Source organism: Gouania willdenowi, chromosome 14 (genome assembly GCF_900634775.1).
Source record: "Gouania willdenowi chromosome 14, fGouWil2.1, whole genome shotgun sequence".
Classification (NCBI taxonomy): Eukaryota; Metazoa; Chordata; class Actinopteri; order Blenniiformes; family Gobiesocidae; genus Gouania; species Gouania willdenowi.
The window spans coordinates 32793400-32813713 of NC_041057.1; the positions used below are offsets into that span (position 1 = coordinate 32793400).

Consider the following 20314-nt stretch of genomic DNA (forward strand, 5'->3'; position numbering starts at 1 on the left):
AGAGAGAAGGACGAGGAGAAGACACTGACTGCAGAAAAACATGATACATTATTATCAAGTCAGCTTGTCTTGGCCTTGGGCCTCACTCCCAGTGGCTGAGTCAGCACTTATTATAAAGGTGATGAATCTCTTCCTGTTTATTGATAAGCTAACAGTGACTCTAAGGTCTGTAAATGTGACTGTTCACAGACGAGCTCATGTCCACTCTAGTGTTTAGGTTATGATATGTTATGTTATGATTGATCAGTTAGTGGCAAGTGAAAGTATGAACTTCTTTAAAGTCTGGGAGCAGAAGTAAACGATTGAAAATATCACCTCCTCCAAAGAAACACCACAACCTGAAACTACCTGATCAATTTAGGATCTTCTTTAGGGGTGGGTGGATAAAGTGACGGAGGCTGCTTGTGGTTCCAGTGTATGTTCATTAACACCAATGAGTATTTCACTGGAATTAAAGCACAGACACTGAAACCAAATCAAGATAAAGTTGGTTTGTTTTGAACATTTGGCTGAAATAGCTTCAATATTTTTGACCAAAGTGGTTCAAATATTTTTTGAAATTTCTTATCCCACTGTTTAACCAAACACTGAAAAATGTTTAAAATACTTGCATAGAACTTTAATTAGATATGATAATTTTCACTAACTTCACTGTGTTGGAGAACCAGCCTTGTTAACAATTCTTAAGTTGGAGTTATCTATAGCTGGGTTTCATTACAGATTTTTGCAAAATAAAAGCAATATTTCTAAATGTTGACAAAATATAATTGTGCTTTGAACGTGTTTCTATTGAAGGTTGTTTTTGGCAAATTATTGCACATGTATAGTTGAAAAGTTGGATTGTAAAATCATGACAAATAAAACAAACATTGATAGAGAGCTGGTCAACAGGACTTTGATTTGATTGATTTGACTCTTCTGGTAACTCATTAATCATTGTCCTACAGTCAGGAATATATTTAAGGCTGTTTTAACAGTTGAAATGCACAGACAGAGAAGAGAGATGGCTTTGCTTCTTCCATTAGTGCTGCTCAGTATCTGCTGCATCTCAGCAGCTGTACCCCAAGCTGAGTCTGAGAATAAAACCATTTTGACCAAATCTGGAGGAGACGAACCTTCAAGTGTCCTGAACCAACAGCAGAACTTTGTCCCTGACATCAACTCTGTGCTGAGAGACATCAGTGTTCAGCTGGCTAAACATGAGGTGGAGGTGAAGCACCTGCAAAGACAGAATGAAGGTAATGTGATGACATCACTCAGCATTAGAACATAATGGAAAATATTGTAAACTTATACCAGGGGTGGACTGGGACCAAAAATTCAGCCCTAGCATTATGTGTCCAGACCAGCCCATTACATTATCAGAGACTCTATGTAGAAGCTGTTATTAAGTCAGTGATCCTCAACATGTGGCTCTTTATGTCTTCATTTTAATTATTGTTACCCCAGAAAACCTTAAAAGGGGAAAACTTTAACCCCATATTACCTTTGTAGTTCCTTTGTCCCATTTTATGCCTTTTAAAAACTTTTTTCAGATAAGCTACCATTTGACATTAAATATCATTTTTCCCCCTATTTTTGCAAGTTTTTTGACACTTTTGATTTTGTTCTCTCTTTAATTTTTTTCACCACTCTTCATCACAATAAACTTTTACCCAATAAACAGAGGGTTTTCACGGCGCATCATCAACCGGGAAGTCGCCATTTTGTAGAAAAGCAGCCGGTTTACAAACAACACACAAACGAGCAAATCCTGAATTTTGAGAGGAAATGGTGAAATATTGCCGTGTTTCTGGCTTTACTAATCAGTCAGACCGTGAAAAACGTGGAGTTTTATAGATTGCCAAAAGTTATAACAGATCAGGGAAGAACAATGTCTGTATTTTATAGTCAGTAGTTCTCCATCAGGAGATCAGTGACATGAGACTAGCTCACTGTTGTTGCACCAGTTGTTATTGATGTAAATACAAACACCACCGCCATCATCTCCTGTCTTACATTTAAATCCAGCTTCAGGTCCAGTTTGTTCTCCAGGGAGCAGACATTAGAACACAGGATGGAAGGAAGCGGCGTTCCCTGAGGATTAGCTTTTAGCTTGGTTGCTAGCCCCGCTCCTGCTTCTGATCACATCGCTTACGTCTCCTTCACTGGCGGACACCGCTGATACGAGGCTCCGCTACAGTAGCACGTTGACTATTTTAAGCTGAGAATGTAATATGGTGTTACAGTTATGTTATAAACATCTTAAAGCAGACTTTGAAACAGAAACAAATACACTGTATATTCAAATAAGCTGCATCTGTCCTTCATTTATCTCACACGTTCTCAACATTTACTTTATATTTTAGAACAATCAACCAAACTGAAAGAACTGGAACTGCAAAAATGTGAGCTGGAAAAACTGCAAGAACAGCACAAACAGCAACATCTACAACTACAACAACAGCAACAACAACAGCAACAACTACAACAGCAGCAACATCTACAACTACAACAACAGCAACAACAACAACAGCAGCAACAACAACAGCAGCAACAACTACAACAGCAGCAACAACAACATCTACAACAACAACAGCAGCAACAACAACAAATCAAAAGTAAAGTATAACATTTCAATGACAAAACTGTTAAAGTGTTTGTTTCCACCTGAATGGACCTGATAAATAATTGACACAAAACAATGTTTTATTCATAACTTCTCATATTTATTAGAATAAATATCTAAATATGTTTGGCTCCTAAAGAATCACTTTAAATAAGTAAATATGAAAGGTTTTAATGGATTAATTGTAAATTTACCTAAAGTGAAAATAAGACCCCACAACTCAATATGCACAACTGTAACATCACATTCCACTCTCACCTTAAAATAGTTGACTCCTCCCCTCTCCTTCTATTATACTACCCTGACTCCCTCTTCCCTGTTCCCTTCCCCCTCACTATACACCTTTAATAAAGTTTTAAAGATTGCACTACATACAGTATAATGTTGACCTTTGACAGCATGTGCAGACAAGGTTACAATAAAAAAAAATAAAAAATTAAATTTCCCTAGAAATTGCTTTTCAAGTTTGTTGCAAATTCAAATAAACTAAAGTGCTGAAGTCATTAAAACACATAAAACACAGGTTGAACATTTTGTATTTAACAGTTTCAAACCCTGATTCAAACCAACAGAGAGGGTTGGGATCAATTATAATTGTAATTGCATAATTATGGCATAATTATAATTGTACATGTAATTTAATTTCTGTCGTACTCGTAATTAAATTCAGATATTTTAACGTTGTAGTTGTAATTGCCATGAAAATTCTATATAAAATTGTCAATCATAATTTAACGCAAAACTAGGGAACCATGTTACAGTTCTATGTACAGTTCTACACATATGTAGTTAATAATTATTACAATGTGTTTCATATCAAGCATTTCCACATTTTACATTTTTAAAAAAATGATATTGAAGGTTATAGTGACACAAAAAAAGGCTCAGACTCCCACACCAATAATATTAAAGCCTATATTTTCATTGATTATGAATCCTAACAATAAAACCAAGTGATGAAGAATACCATCCATCCATCTTCATACCCGCTTATTCCCGTTTAACAGGGTCGCGGGGGTCTGCCGGTGCATATCTCCGGCTCTCATAGGGCGCTGGGTGGGTCAGTCATCACAGGGCAACACAGATAGACAACCATTCACTCTCTCATTCACTCCTATGGGCAATTTAGAGACTCCAATCAACCTAACAGTCATGTTTTTGGATTGTGGGAGGAAGCTGGAGAACCCGGAGGAAACCCACGCAGCACGGGGAGAACATGCAAACTTCACACCCCAGGGCCTGAACCCAGGACCTTCTTGCTGTGAGGCGGACGTGCTAACCACTATTCCACCGTGCGCCCTGTGATGAAGAATACTTGTATGAAAAACAGTGTTGTTTTCTTTCAATAGAGAATAAGTGCAAAGGTTTTTCTTTCAGCACAGGCAGCAGAGCTGGTCACCATTAAAACCAAAGCAAACATCACTGAAAAGCAGGTGGAAGCTCTGAGGAAAGACAGAGAAGGTTTGTGATTTTATCTCAGTACCACATCAGTCCTGTTCTTGGACCATCAGCTGCTGTAAAAGGGCTTTTCTCTCTTACAGTGAGGAAGGTTGCCTTCTCCACCTCCCTGAGGACTTTTGGAAATGGACACACAGGAGCGTTTAACACAGAAACAAACCTGATCTTCAAACATGTGTTTGAAAATATTGGAAACGCCTATAACCCACATACAGGTATGAACATCACTGGTTTAATGAATATCAAGATGAAAAGATTAATGTATTCATTGACCAAGCTGTTCTACAGGGCTCTTTACTGCACCAGTGAGGGGGGTCTATCACTTTGAGTTCTACATTCATGGACATGGAGACTCTTTACACGTCATGTCTGCAGCACTGGTGAAGAACGAACAGCAGATTTGTACTGCACATGTGAGTCAGTCTTCTGGTGGATTATCTGCCTCTAATGGTGTTACGCTGCTGCTGAAGGTGGGAGATGTTGTGTTTGTGCGTCTGTTAGATAACAGCAAGTTATATGATAATGCTAATCGCCACAACACCTTCAGTGGTCACATGCTTTTCACAATGTGAGAAACAAACATTCTTTAACTGTTTGAGTTCTGTGCTCAGTGAGAACAAGTAAAGATAAACACAAATGATTTTCATCAATGAAACAGTAAATATCATCAACAAAGATTTAATTCTTTTGTTTCATGATTTGGTTTTGATCTTAAAATGTAGAGGAATAACACTGACTAATAAAGTATTGCAACAGTTGTAATTTAGTTGTTTTTATTAGATTTTACAAATCTCACCTATTTTATTTTTTTATTAAATTGTATAAATTTCTATCAAATGTGTGACTTGTTTAAACTCTTTTGTTATTAAACTAGTAACTGGATGAAAATGAAGTAGATGTGACTCTTCACTGGTCGTGTGTTTCTATTCTACAGAGTAGCACCAGTCACATGATGAAGTATAAAGTCAATCTGTTAGAGTTATGGGTAAAAGGCTTTGCTCATGGGCCCATAGCAGTGACTCTCCACTTCCTTAACCAGGAGACCTTCACCCCCATTGCTTTACCCATTAAATAACTGACTAGATCAAATAAATCTTTGTTAAATTACTAATTAAAACAGATGAGTCTGAGTAAAGGATGTGTGAGTGAGTATCTTTCCAAATGTATTCATATTATAAACATTTGCTAATAAATTCTGATCTTTAAAAAAAAGATGACTTTTTTTATAAAATGTACACAAAAAGAGTGATTCCTATTGTGGTAACTGTGATCACAGCATATGGAGAATAACCTGTAGGAAAGGTAAATCCAGGTAATGGGGGCGACTGTGTGTCTGTGGTGTTGCTTTTTTAAGAACAAAACGTGCTCGAAAAACTTAGAAATAAGAACAAATCAGGATTAATGTCATCAAACTCTACAGTAATAAACTCTCTGTGAACTGTTATAATAGTGGGTAACACTTTACTTTAATATAATAAACATAAAGGATGACATTACGCTGTCATTATTATGACATGACATTTGTCATTAAGTGTTGTTTGTTACCTTAACCCCAAACCTTAACTCTACCTAACCCCACGAGATCCCTCCACCTAACCCAAAATATACTAACATAGGTACAAATATGTCATAATTTAACTTAAGTCACATCATTTATTGAACAACACTTAATGACAACCTTCATGAAACACTTCTTAAATAGTTTCTACAAGATGTGTTTGTTCTACAAGAGCAAAACATTGTTTTAAAAGCTGTTATGTGCATTTTATAGGAAACATCCTCTGCAAACCAAGTGCTGAGTTAAATACTACAGAGATGTGCACACTGTGAGACAGACGACCTGTTAAACATGATGAATCAAAGGAAGGAAATCACACTGAAAAGAAACCAATCATCCCTGGAATCAATGTGTGGCATTTCCAAACATTAGTTTAGTTTAAAACACTGAATAACAAACATCTGGACAATAATCAGTAAACAGGCAGAACAGGCATTAGTAATATTATTGATCATTGATTAATCTGATCAATAAATCAGTCTTCTGAGGGGTGTTCCATAAAGCGGGTTATGTTCAAACTCTGAGTATGTTCAGGCTCAAATGAGGGAAACTCTGAGTATCTCATTCCTAAACGTGAGGTATGTTCTTCTCTGAGTATGTTACCATGGCAACATTGTCCGTGAACTAAACCTGGTCACTGACAGGTTTTATCAAAGAAACCCTGGGTTTCTACCTGGCTCCGCCCACCTGAACACTGTAATAAACTTTAACACTTTTCTCTGAAACACATTAGTAACATCACACACCACAGACGTGTTCACATCATTACTAATGTTGTGTTGCTTTATGTGTTTTTTTTTTTTTGTGCAAACATTAGTTTTCTTTTTAACATTGTAGATATAGATCATTAAGTGAAAGTCACTGAGAGGTTGATCTACATTAAAACATCTACTGACGTCTGTAGTAAAGTTCACTGAATACAAACCTGTAGATAATATAAAGGAGGAGATGAAAATTTAAATAAATCCACTTTTAAGGCTTGATTATTGTTTTATATTGTTATACAGTTAAATCTGTAGATCATTTGTCTTTGAAGTTATGATGTCACAGTGAAGTGTGACACTGTGTTTAGAAGTGAAGGGTCGTGGGTTCTCGTCCCGCTTCAGTTTTTTTTTATGACATTTTTTAGGACGTTGAGATGACTCTGGTGATAATATTACATTAAAAATCAATATAAATGATGTGATATCAAGCAGCATTTACTGTCTTTATATCCAGTGTAACAGGAGGACTCTCTATGCAGACATCTATTCTGCTGACACGTCTCCTCAGACACATTTTATTCATATTATTCACCACTCGTCACGTCACTGAAGTAATAAAGTGATGAAGTGACCAAAAAGTGTGACTAATTACAGAGATTTAAGCCACTATTGTCACTGAAGACTGAACACACCTTTAGAACAGGCTCATATTCATCAAACAACGGCTTATTTCACCATTACGGTGAATAAATCACTATTTTCCGTTTGGTTGCCATGGTAGCTCGATTAAATCTTCGATCCATTGATGATGGCTTTTTGTCGCGCGTGCACGTCAGTGACCCAAGGTTTACATACTCAGGGTTGATGAACCCACTTCATACCAGCTGTAATGAATCAGATACACAGAGTTTCCCATCACTGGGTTTGTTGACCCAGAGTTTATGGATAAACTCAGAGTTTGTTAATCCTCCTTTATGGAACACACCTCAGATGATTACTGTTAAGCTCTCAATCATAACATTTTCAGGCCTGACTTTTAGCACCAACCAGGTAAAGAAACATGGAGGTAAGGGACACACACACACACACACACACACACACACACACACACACACACACACACACACACACACACACACACACACTAAATGAGAGATAAATACACAACATCACCACAAAATACACAAAAATAACAGAAACATACAAAACGACATAAGAAACAACCAAATGACACCAAAAACACACAAAAATGACAACAACAACACACAGAATAAGATAAAAATATACTGAATAATATAAACAACAGACATACGGCAACAAAATACACAAAATGACAGAAAAAACACAAAATGATGATAGAAATGATCTTGATTAGAACATGAACTGAAAATACAAGGATGAGTTTTGGTCCCACATCAGCGTAAAATGAAGAAGACAATAATCTACTCAAGAAGAACTAAATACTGTTTCATTCACTTATTTACAAAATGAGATTATTTAAAATGTGTGTTATCACTCATTCATTCCATCATTATGATCGATAATGGTTTTTAACAGAATTATGAGCAAATTTAAAAAAGAAATAAACATCCCCAATTGTTGTGGTTTATTTTAAATGTTCCTCTTGAGTTGAAAAGTTCCTACCCAGAGTACGTATGCAAGTATGTCCAGGGTTAAAGTCAAATAAAACATTTATATTGCGAGGCCATGATCGTCTGTCAGGATTGTAAAAATATTGTAAATATCGCGGTAATTCGTATGTGGCACCGAATGTAAAGTTGCGCATACTAAAATAAACAGCAACAAACCACGTTTAAAAAATGTATGTGATTTTTTTTTTAATGTTAATTTTGACCAGATTTACAGCAATATTTTTGTAATTTGTGATTGTTTTTCTTGTAAAAATATAATGTAAATGTAAATCTTGAACGTTAAATACAAATATTAAATCTAAATGTCACAGGTGAAACATTTAGATTTAACATTGACATATTGTATATTTTCAATCAAAAATATATATTTTCAATCAAAAAATATCAATTTAACAAAAAACTTTTAAATACAAAAAAAGATTACTTTAATCGAAAATACATATTTTCAGTCAAAGAAAAAAAAAGTTTTTTTTTATGAAATTATGCTTTGATTTAATAATAAAAACACAAATCTACCTCCATACAATAACACCATGTCATGTGACCGTATCAAACAGAAACTCGGAGCACTCAGTGTAGTTTTTTTCAGGCTCTGTTGACTGAGCCAGACAGAGAAGCAAACTCCGTCTCCCAGAATCCTTTGCGAAGCGCAGGAAAAGGTGTTCACCAGGTTTAGTCCATGTGGTGATCTCCTGCTGCTCTAGAAGGACTTTAAATATAATATTACAAAAATAATATTACTAAACCTCTACTATTATATATGATATTTGTAACTAAAATCCACTACAGGCACGTACGGTTTAAAACGGTAGCAGTAGCCATTATCATTGGTGCTGACGCCCCCTGGTGGTGACAAATATTTTGTTTTAATACCGACCGATATTACATTTTATGGCTAAAATCAGTCGATATCCAACTATTACATAAGTTTAACCCCTGTTATGTAATACTTAGTATTGCTTGCGTAATTACCAGGATTGGGGTCAATTATAATTGCAATTGCATAATTGATAAATAATCACAACTATGATGTAATTATAATTGTAATTTGAAAAAAAAATATGTTGCCGTTGTAATCATAAATGAATTGTAATAAGTTCAAATAATTAGCTTTGTTATTTCCAATGTAAATAAAAACAATCCTTAGGGACCATGTTGTAGTTCTACGGATTACACCTCGGCCTACATAATTAACAAATATTAAAATATGTTTTATATCAAGTATCAATATCATTTTTACCATTAATGGAAAGTAAGACTAGGGCTATACAGACAGAAAAAAGGCTCAGACGCCCACATGTTAGGGTCCAAGCAGTGAGTCAAGGAGACAAAAGCTTTACATTTCAATAAAGGTGCTTTATTGGCCACAGACAAACACAGGCCAATAAAAGAGGTCAACTTAATGTAACATTTTTAAGATAGAATGTCCAAAAAGAACTAACACAAACCAACTGACCTCCTCAAATGAGACAGGAGTCAACTTAAATACAGCTTGGACCATACCAAATATAAATAAGCAGAAACACAGGGGATAAACAACCAAAACTAAGGGACAAACACAGCCCCCTTAACCCCAGTCCCCCTCTGGTCCACTTAAGGCCGCCTCCAGCTCTCTCCAGACCCGCCCCTTGCCACCTCTCTGTTCTTCTTAAAGGGACAGAGAATAATGTCAGTGTCAATCATCAAATGATTTTGGAGCTGTTACCTCTGTGTGGCCCGGCCATCACACCACACCAAAAATATTAAAACTATTATTTTAATTGATAAGGAAGCCTAAGAAAAAAACCAAGAGACAATAAAAAATGTGATGATATTTAACATTTGTGTATATTTACAGCTAATTTAAAACATGGGTCAATAGATCTATTGTAGATAAATAGATGCTAACGTAAGAGGAAGGTTCAGTTTTATGGGGTTATTTATTAAAGGATCAGTAAAAACAACATAGCAGTTGAACACGTAATTGTAATAGACTTTCAGAGGAAAAATATTGTAATTTTAATTTTAATTGGGAAAAATGCTGGTCAAATTCATTATAATTGAAGAATGTAATTGACCTCAACCCACGTTAAAACTAAAGACTATAACTATGGTGAACGTGTGTGTATGTGATGTCTAACTACATAAAAAAAGACCAACAAAATCTAAAATACCAATTTATTCACACTAACAAAAATAGAAAAACCTAGAACATAAAAGCAGCCAAAATGAGACGCGTTCCAATAGTTTTTTTTATGAGAATATGTTTGGATCAATGCATCAATCAGTATTTTTTATAATAGAGTTCAAACTAAGAATAAACTGGAGTTTGTAAGTAAACAATTGATGGATTTACTTTAAAAATCATTGAAGGATAAATGCAAATATATTAAGTGGGAGAAGAAAATCTAAAGATTACATGTGAAACAGGTGAAATGTGTCCATCCTTTTCTACTGCTTTTATTAATACAAGCACATGTTGAAAGGAGCCAATCACAGGAAGGCGTGCGTGCTGAGTCTGCTGTGATTGGTCCGTGGGCGTCACAGGTTATCGTAGTCATCGTCGTCCTCGTGTTTCCTCTTCAGCGAGTCGCCCTGGGACACCATGCTGGTGGTGATCAGGATGTTCTTAGAGCCAATCAGAGACGGGTTGATGAGGACGTTGGAGACGGCCGGTGTGGACGCTGTCGCTATGGAAACGGAAACAAAATGTTTAGAGTCAGTCACAGGAGGAGGAGAGGTACGTGGCCCTCTACTGGGACTCACTGGGTTTAGTGGTGGACGTCTGGGAGGCAGGAGGGATTTGAACCGTGAACCTCTGGTTGGTGAGAGACACGGGGGCCGTAACTTTAGTCACAGTCTGCACAGAGGGGGCGCCTGTAGGAGGGTAAATGTAACATCTATTATAGACAATAACTTATCAAAACAATAACACACATCTTTTAACTTTAAACACATTTAGACAAAGATTGAAATAAAAAGGATTGAATTAAACTAAATATATTTACTTTTATTCATGAACTTTAAACCAAACTTAATGAGAAAACTTTAATAACATATTAATAAAATAAATCAGACCAGAAACAAAAGTTCAAAATACAATACACAGACATGCTGTTTTATTCTCTAAGTCAGTGTTTTTCAACCTTTTTTGAGCCAAGGCACATTTTTTTCATTGAAAAAATCACGAGGCACACCACCAGCCAAACATGTTAAAAAATGATACTCTGTAGCCTATATTAACAATATAGCCATTCTCATCAAAGTGTCTTGAATAGGAATCAAATAAACACAAAGAATAAAGGACTTTATCATCATTTGTATTTCTTCTTTCAAATAAAAAGTGCACTTAACATGTCCACTTCAAAAATACAGCTTGAACATAACAAATGAAACAACAATGTGGTCTTAAAGGTAGTAGAAAACGTCAAAGTGTTTTGCAAACTCTAATTCTGTCCAAAATTATTAATTACCAGGAATACAGAAATATCGTGCTTATTATGACAGAAGCAATAATATTTGGGAAAGATTTCACTGTTCTACATTAAAAATCAATGTAAATGACGCAACGTCAATTTATCCCCCCCTCAGCGACGCGACTTGCATGATCAAAGTTGAAAAATTTTAACTTTTTAAGCGACGTGAAGCGATATCTCCCGTCCTCCACTGTCTGTAGAGCGGAGGCAGCAGCCCCTCCCTCCCGCTCCCGCTTCCGCTTCAGTGCTGACGGCTGCAGCGGAGGCTGTTCTACTTCCTCAAAGTATCAGGTTCAAAATTAAAGCGGCAAATTTCTTTAAAACCACAGTAACTACTGATCAAACACATTCTGAGTGAAGTCATCCTTTAATATCTCCGTTAAGTTGATCATTTAACCGTAGAAGCGGAGCAAGAAGGAAAAAAAAAAGACGTCATCAACACTCTCTCTCTCTCTGTCTCTACCCTGTTACCGGGGCCACACACACACACACGCACGCACGCACACACACACGCACACACACACACACACACACACACATAGCTCCCTAGTGATCGCGTCGCTGGAGCGATGAAATGATGGACTGACAAAAAAGCACCACTATGTGCAAACTACCGATCAGGGACGATTTAAGGCAACGGCATCGCTTCCGTCGCGTTCGGTGTGCACGCACCTTTAGTCACTACTGCAGCACGGACACTCGACAATGGTATATTATTTGCAGATAATAATTAATATGTTTTCAAAATTTTTTTTTAGACCAATTAGGTGAAATTGGATAATTTCCCACGGCACACCTGACGATCTCTCGCGGCACACTAGTGTGCCGCGGCACAGTGGTTGAAAAACACTGCTCTAAGTAGTAGGGCTGGGCACTGCTATGAATCTAACGATACGATTCATGATTTGAATGTCATGGTTCGATATATCCTGATACTAAACAATACGATATACCTGTATATTGCGATATCAATTATTACAAATTTCACCTTTACATGTACAAATAGTGTGAAATACAGTGAGAACATGTAAATGGTAACTAACTGTAATTTAAGTACAAATATCAAAAACAAGTGGTATGATTATCAAACTGTCAAATTAAAAAAAGTTTAACTTTTGCTTCTTCAACAAATTCTGGTTCTGATAAGTTCTTAAATTATTTTTTATTTTGAAGTAATCACATCCATCTATAAAAGTGTTCAGTATGTTTTATGAAAATAAAGTGTCATCAACTTCCAGCTCAAATGCATTGAGCAGTGAGGTAGTTTAACAAGGTCTGATGGTGCGTTCACTGACACCTACTGACCAGGAGTTTACGTGCTATGCATACGTTAGCGCAATTAAATGTTTTATTATTTATAAAAACATTATTAAAAAAAATCGATTTGGACATTTTATGGATCGATACGATAATCGCAGAATCATTTTATTCTTACACTATTACTCAGTAAGGCTGAGCGATATGGACCAAAACTCAAATTTCAATATTTTTTCTGCAAATGGCGATTTACGATATACATTTCAATATTTTTAATTCAACAAAGTCTGACTAGAAACACATTTCTGGGTTAAATTTGCTGATGAAAATGCCACACAAACATATTTATTAACAAACCACTTTAGACACACGTGCTGTCTCCTCTCAGGGACAGCACGTGTGAGTGAGTTCTGTAGTGTGGCTTGTTTAGATGAAGGTCTGGGTTATAACACACTCAGAACAACATGAAAAGCTCAGTTAGATGATTAATGAGAAGTAGTAAAAGCAGCGACTCCTCAAACAAGCTATAAAAATAAAAATATATCATTATATGTGATATTATAATTTTCTATATCACCAAAATAAAAAACTTCATATATCTTGAATATAATCGATATATTGCCCATCTCTACTTCTCAGAGATTTCTACTATTTCAGTGAGAAAAGTGTGAGACTCACCAAGAGTGGGTGTGGCCGGCCTGCTTGAGACTCCGCCCACACTAAGGCGAGGGACTGATATCCTGTTTGTTGAGGGTGTGACCTGCAGGTGGATGACAGAGTTATGTTCCTGCTCTTTGACCCCACTCCCCCCCACCCCCCTCCGACTGAGACCACTGACCTTCTTCTGGACTGACTTCAGTCTGTAGTTTGGTGCTGTCAGACAGTAGCGGTCTGGAGGGAGGCGTGGCCCACTGTACGGTTTGATGAGGGGCAGCGGCATCTGATTCTTCTGTCGAGCCACGTCCAACAGGAACTGAAGAGAGGCGGGTCAGAACTCAGCAGGAAGTACGACTGCAACTAAACAGGAAGTATCACTGCTCCTAAACAGGAAGCACCACCGCTACTAAACAGGAAGTACCACTGCTACTAAACAGGAAGCACCACTGCTACTAAACAGGAAGTACAACCACTACTAAACGCGAAGTACGACCGCGACTAAACAGGAAGTGGACTCACGTCTCGTGGTGGTGGGGAAGTGAAAGACTGGTCCATGCGACACTGGATCGCCAGTTTCACGTCGTCTGCATCAACGTTGGACTTTTTGGCGTGAGAGGCGTAGATTTTAGCGTCCTCAATGATGGTGGTGACATATCCTGGGGGAGAGGTGATGATGAAGAGGGTGAGGATGAAGAAGACAGATGATGAATGAGAAAGAGCGAGAGGATAATGATGATGATGATGATGACTCACTGTAGGTGAACTCCAACATCTGGTTCACAACCCGTGGCTCATACTCAGTGATTCCCATGTCCTTCAGTATCTGGATCATCACCTGCAAACGGACAAACATCTGCGTAGTTACTGACAACATCTACTCAGTGACTGACAAACATCTGCATAGTGACTGACAAACATCTGCATAGTGACTGAGAAACATCTGCATAGTGACTGACAAACATCTGCATAGTGACTGACAAACATCTGCATAGTGACTGACAAACATCTGCATAGTGACTGACAAACATCTGCATAGTGACTGACAAACATCTGCATAGTGACTGACAAACATCTACTCAGTGACTGTTAAACATCTGCATAGTGACTGACAAACATCTGCATAGTGACTGACAAACATCTACTCAGTGACTGACAAACATCTACTCAGTGACTGACAAACATCTGCATACTGACTGACAAACATCTGCATAGTGACTGACAAACATCTGCATAGTGACTGACAAACATCTACTCAGTGACTGACAAACATCTACTCAGTGACTGACAAACATCTACTCAGTGACTGACAAACATCTGCATACTGACTGACAAACATCTGCCTCGTGGTCTTTTGGAAATTTCACTTTTCTTCTTTTTCATGTCAGCATTTAGAATAATGACCAATCATTAATACAGAACAAAGGTTATTTTCTTCTTCATATTTTTATGTCACACAGTTCATTTTTGGAGTCTTTTTGAAAACATTTCACGTGGGATTTTAATTCGTTTTGTGTGTTTTTGTCGATATTCACTGGATTTTTGTAGTATACGTTAGTGGTTTTAATTTAGTTTTTGTTGATGTGCTGGATTTTTGGGGCAAATCATGGTGATTTAAAAGCTATTTCTAAAATGTAGGAATGCAACACATCTATTATACATACTGGAGGTACAGTATGTGTTTAGCAGTCTTTGTGACTGTGACACACACGAATAATACAAGCAGCGCCTGAATAAAGTGGAATAAACAGATGTAACTAGAATAGGGGCCGCAGTAAAGCTTCTGATTTGTTCAGAAATAATTTAATGTAGCTGTAACATGATATGTTGGCAACAATAATAATAATAATAATAATAATAATAACAGAAGGCTTTCCAACCAATCACAGCACAGTCGCGCTCAGTTAGCTCAGGCTAACATGCTAAAGGACTCACTGCGGTGTGAACGTCGTAAATATACAACTGATAGAAAGACAGAAAGAGTCCAAACTGAAGATGAAAATGTTTACTGGCTACGAACTGTGGTTTAGTTCACCTGTGCGTCTTTAGGGATGGTTTTAGGAGCAGACATCTTCGTCCCAGCAGAGATGATCCAACAGGAGCGGAGGATGTTTTTCTTCTTCTACGATTTCCTCTTCTTCATTTTCTTCTTCGTTTCGTTTAATGACGGATGGCTCCGAGCGTTACAGGCGCATTACCGCCACCTAACGTACTGGAGTTTTTTCTTTTGTCTTTCTTTATCTGACAAATATTCATTGGACAACAACAATCGCCAAATCATGTATTAAAAATACTAATTCAAAATTCAAAATGACATTTATCCATCAAATATTTTTAAAAGCTTTAAACTGGATGTGGACAATTGTTACATATGCAAAACACATTTAGAAACAACAAACCATTTATTTTGAGTGTGAAATAGTCATATCTATATGGAAATGTCTATATTATTTGCTGTTTTCTAATCATATAAAAAATAATTTCTGGTCATTTAAAAATATTCAATTTGGCATCTTCCTAAAGAATAAAAAAAAAACTCATTTTTTGATAAATAATTTAATTATAATAACATTTTATATACACAAATGCAGAAATGCTCAATGCCTCCCCATCATGGTCTGCTTTAAAATAGGAGATTTTATTGTTTTAAAGATTCCTAGATAAAAATAAAAATGGTAATGCAAGAAAATTATATAATTTAACACTTAGGTTAAATGTATTATTTTATTTCTTATATTTTCCTTTTTTGTGTTTTTGTCCTGTCGTTTTGGTTGTATTTAGTTAATTTTTGTAAATGCTGTGCATTGATGTATAATTGTATGAGGAAGTTCATTGTTGCATGTTGTGTTGTTTAATGTCTTTACTGGAGAAGTTCTGGAGATCTGGAATCCTGGGGATAAGACACTAATTGACATCGTTCCACAAAGCTTTAGAAAAATCCCAATCAAAGAATAAATGTTCTGTAGTTTCAATACTTATGCGACAAAAAGAAACGATGAAGTGTAAATGATACCAGTGAAGGTTTTAAAGTGAACTTTCTTTCTTCTTCTTCTTCTTCTTCTTCTTCTTCTTCTTCTTCTTCTTCTTCTTCTTCTTCTTCTTCTTCTTCTTCTTCGTTGCCAACTCCTCATTTAGGAAAGTAGCAATTGGCTCTCCTAAAAATCAGTAAAAGTTGTAGGAGAGAGGAATAACATCATGAGAAAAATAAAAAGTGAGTTAGAATGGGATCTGCTGGAGCCACTCCTCCAGTTTGGGGGTCACTGCCCCGACTGCCCCAATGACCACAGGCACCACTGATGCCTTCACCCTCCAGGTTTTCTCCAACTCTTCTCTGAGCCCCTGATATTTCTCTAGTTTTTCGTGTTCCTTTTTCCTGATGTTGAAGTCGCTTGGTATTGCTATGTCGACCACAACGGCTTTCCTCTGCTCTTTGTCCACCACCACAATGTCTGGTTGGTTCGCCATTACCATTCTGTCCGTCTGTATCTGGAAGTCCCACAGGATCTTATCTCGGTCATTCTCTACCACCTTTGGAGGTGTTTCCCACTTTGACCTTGGGGTTTCCAGCCCATACTCTGCACAGATGTTCCTGTACACTATACCAGCCACTTGGTTATGGCGCTCCATGTAAGCTTTCCCTGCCAGCATCTTACACCCTGCAGTTATGTGCTGGATTGTCTCATTGGCCTCTTTGCACAGTCTACATCTGGGGTCTTGTCTGGTGTGGTAGATCTGGGCCTCTATTGCTCTGGTGCTCAAGGCCTGCTCCTGTGCAGCCATGATGAGTGCCTCTGTGCTGTCCTTTAGTCCGGCTCTGTCTAGCCATTGGTAGGATTTCTTGATATCCGCCACTTCAGTTATGTTTTGGTGGTACATCCCGTGTAGGGGCTTGTCCTCCCATGACGGAACCTCCAGCACCTCATCTTCTGTTCCCCATTGTCTGTTGGAGCCTTGTCCTTGATGTACTTATGGATCTTGGATGTTTCATCCTGGATAGTGGCTCTCACACTCACTAGTCCTCGGCCTCCTTCCTTCCGGCTAGCGTACAGTCTCAGAGTGCTGGATTTGGGGTGGAACCCTCCGTGCATGGTTAGGAGCTTTCGCGTCTTAACATCTGTGGTCTGTATCTCATTCTTTGGCCAGCTTATTATTCCTGCAGGGTATCTGATTACTGGCAGGGCCTTATATTGTATGAAAAATAAAGTTACTGTATGTTGTATGAACACGCTTTGTTTGATAAGCAGCTTGTTCGTGTTCTGTTGACTTGTTTGAGGATTGTAGAGGTGAGTCACGATGCTGTCAAAACTCATTTTCTGTAAAAACAGAAGCACAGAGAGAAAGGTGTGATAATACAGTAATAGTAAGGCATAAAAGTTCAAAATGTTGGATTTCTTTTTTCTGAGATAAGGCCCTCATCAGACCCTAATAACTAGTACAAAATTAGCACAACTGTGTCAAGTTCTGTTATGTGTTGTTAAAAGTATTTGTTTATTTTGTTTTTAAGTCTAGCCTCTTGTGTTAACTCTTGTCTTTGTGTTTCCAGGTATTCCTGCTCGTGTCTCCTCCTCCCAGTGGAGGTGTCCATACTTTGTGTTTTACTGTTTGTTATTAATGAGGATAAAATATTTATTACAAGGCCTTAACGTGTGAATGATAATGGTGCCCTGATCAGGATCATTGATCCAGATAACTGACAATATCTGGCATTAAGGAGATTTGCTGTCAGTTCCTGATTGTCAGGTTCTCTTTAGTTTAATTGTCTGTAGCTCTGGTGGTCCTCCTGTGTCTCCTCCTCCCAGTGATGTCAGTGTGTTTGGGTTGTGAGTGACTAGCTGCCTCATGTTTATATATATATATATAAAAAAAAAAAAAAACTGCCTCAAGTTTCCACCCAGGTGTGGCCCATTACCAACATTTTTTGATCCATCTGACAAGTTTTCACTTGCATTTCAGGATGTAATGTCAGATTTATAATAAAGCCTCACTCAGTGAGTTTAGGTTGCCTGATAGAAGATTATGCAAATACTATGTAATAGCAAGCCCAGTACCATCAAATCAACCCAAACTGAGCTCAGCAATGACGTCTGTAACCCATTGCTGGTAATGGGTGCAATCTGCAGTAAAATTGGATACAATCATTACAAGAGGCCTGACCCAATACAGCCAGCAGGTTATTTAAGTGAATACCCAACATTGAGGAACACGTGATGGAATCAAAATGTCTGAAGAAAAAACATGGATCACTATAAGAGATAATAAAGGTTCTCTCAAAATCTGCATGGATGAGGCCACAGAACAAAGACTCCGTACAGGTAAAAGTCTTCTTCCTAACAGTCACTGGGCCGGTGTCCTTTTACATGTAATCAGGGGCGGATCTAGAAAAAAATCAATGTTGTGGCAAGAGGGGGGCAGGACATTTTTAGAGCTGGCATCATATAGCAGACGTACATAAAGTATAATGAACTATAGAGTATCGTCAGGTACCTCGCAATGCGATCATGATATTTTTTACCTGTGATAACGATATTATCTCGATAATCAATATATTGCAGGAGAATTAATCCACAATCCATCAAGATAACTGTGACTGAAGAAATTCAGAATTTATCTACAGCACTGAATCCATTTCACAGGAATTATTAAACATTGTCAATCAATTCCACTTGAATGACAGCCACGTGTATAGAGCACAGTAGAAGAAGTCTGAATGCAGTTTTATGGCATGGTTAAAATGAGCCTGTGTAACTTCACAGTGACTCTTCTTAACACACACTGACCACTACTAGTCACATAACCTTGTGTTGTGTTTAAGTATTTAAGGAAAGCCTGATACAAAATATTGCTTCACCAAAATATTGTTTATGTTTGTGCAAATTAACTTGAAATCATTAAAAACAAAATGAATGCAGAAAATAGTCATTTCAGTGCTAATATTATCAACTTCTCTGTAAACATGGACACATATCAGTGCTGCTTAACAAACACAATGATTATATCCTCTTTATTTCTGTAAGATTCACAAAATAGCTTATAGACATTGATTTATAGACGCACAGAAGTGAATAGACACGAACCTCCTATAGACCAGGGGTCTGTAACCTTTACTCTTAAACAAGCCATTTTGTCTAATCTCACCTGGAATAAAGTCCTTCTGGAGCCAAAAAAATACCTTCTTAATTAATCGAAAACAATAGTGTGTGTAAAATTCTCTACAGATACGATTATAATGAATAATGTTACATGAGCAACACTTTTTTGAGTTCATGTATTTGAAGGGCTCCAAAAAACAACTTTAATTAGATAATACATGATCATGTGATCAACACATGCTAGTTGCTAATTTATTGCAACATATCAAGCATGCATATAAAGCCGACATGTTGGCAGTTACTGTAAATAAAACTTTTCACACACACATAAAAATCTCTATTATCTTCCAGAATAGTCTTTTTGTTAGTTTAGTTTTATTACAACAGATTTAAAACTTAAGGTTAGCCACAGATGGAAGGAAAGTTGATGGTCTGTTGATGTTGTAGGAGGTGAAGTAGGAATGTGCTGAGTCATTGCACAATATGATTTATTTTTAGGTTAACAAATGGTTTTTATCATAATTATATTTGAAGTTAATGTCATTAATCATCAATACCCACTGTAAGAAATAACAATTCCTTATTTTAATATATTTTTGAAAACTAAAGGGAGCCATCACAAAAAGAGTCAAAGAGCCACATGAGGCTCCAGAGCCGCAGGTTGCTGACCTCTGGACTAGCCAATAGCTGGACACTGTAAATATTTACTGTAGTGGAGACTAACATCCACACAGAAAAACAGGACAATTATCACATCCATCACATTGAAGAACCATTCTGTAACATTTAACAAAGTGTAAGACTTGGAATTGTGTGAGTGATAAAAAGTGTCTCGTAGTTTTATTTAAATTACGACGGTGCAATATGTTTTAAAATTGA

General features: G+C 37.1%; 2 protein-coding genes across 2 annotated transcripts; one reads left to right on the plus strand and one right to left on the minus strand.

The window, feature by feature from the left end:
• Positions 1-2560: 2560 nt before the first annotated feature.
• LOC114476219 (complement C1q-like protein 4) lies at positions 2561-4954 on the plus strand (the record flags this gene model as incomplete). The annotated part of the gene is made up of 4 exons (XM_028467575.1): positions 2561-2600; positions 3986-4069; positions 4150-4281; positions 4355-4954. Coding segments are annotated over 4 exons (540 nt in total), but the record flags the coding sequence as incomplete, so codon positions are not given.
• Positions 4955-10123: 5169 nt separating this feature from the next.
• Positions 10124-15500, minus strand: taf9 (TAF9 RNA polymerase II, TATA box binding protein (TBP)-associated factor). Its single transcript, XM_028466822.1, has 7 exons — positions 15382-15500; positions 14103-14184; positions 13869-14005; positions 13531-13665; positions 13371-13452; positions 10726-10836; positions 10124-10649 (listed from the first exon to the last, which is right to left on the minus strand). Exons 1-7 carry the CDS (start codon positions 15415-15417, stop codon positions 10501-10503), a joined length of 732 nt encoding a protein of 243 aa, XP_028322623.1. The 5' UTR covers positions 15418-15500; the 3' UTR covers positions 10124-10500.
• Between the last annotated feature and the right edge of the window lie 4814 nt (positions 15501-20314).

What these genes read in the sequence shown, in the direction of transcription:
- taf9 (XM_028466822.1), bottom strand. Translation starts at nt 15,417, where the DNA reads ATGTCTGCTCCTAAAACCATCCCTAAAGACGCACAG. An exon ending in TGAAGTCAGTCCAGAAGAAG is followed by an intron (nt 13,453 to 13,530) that starts GTCAGTGGTCTC and finishes ATCCACCTGCAG; the next exon opens with GTCACACCCTCAACAAACAG. An exon ending in GACGTCCACCACTAAACCCA is followed by an intron (nt 10,650 to 10,725) that starts GTGAGTCCCAGT and finishes CCGTTTCCATAG; the next exon opens with CGACAGCGTCCACACCGGCC.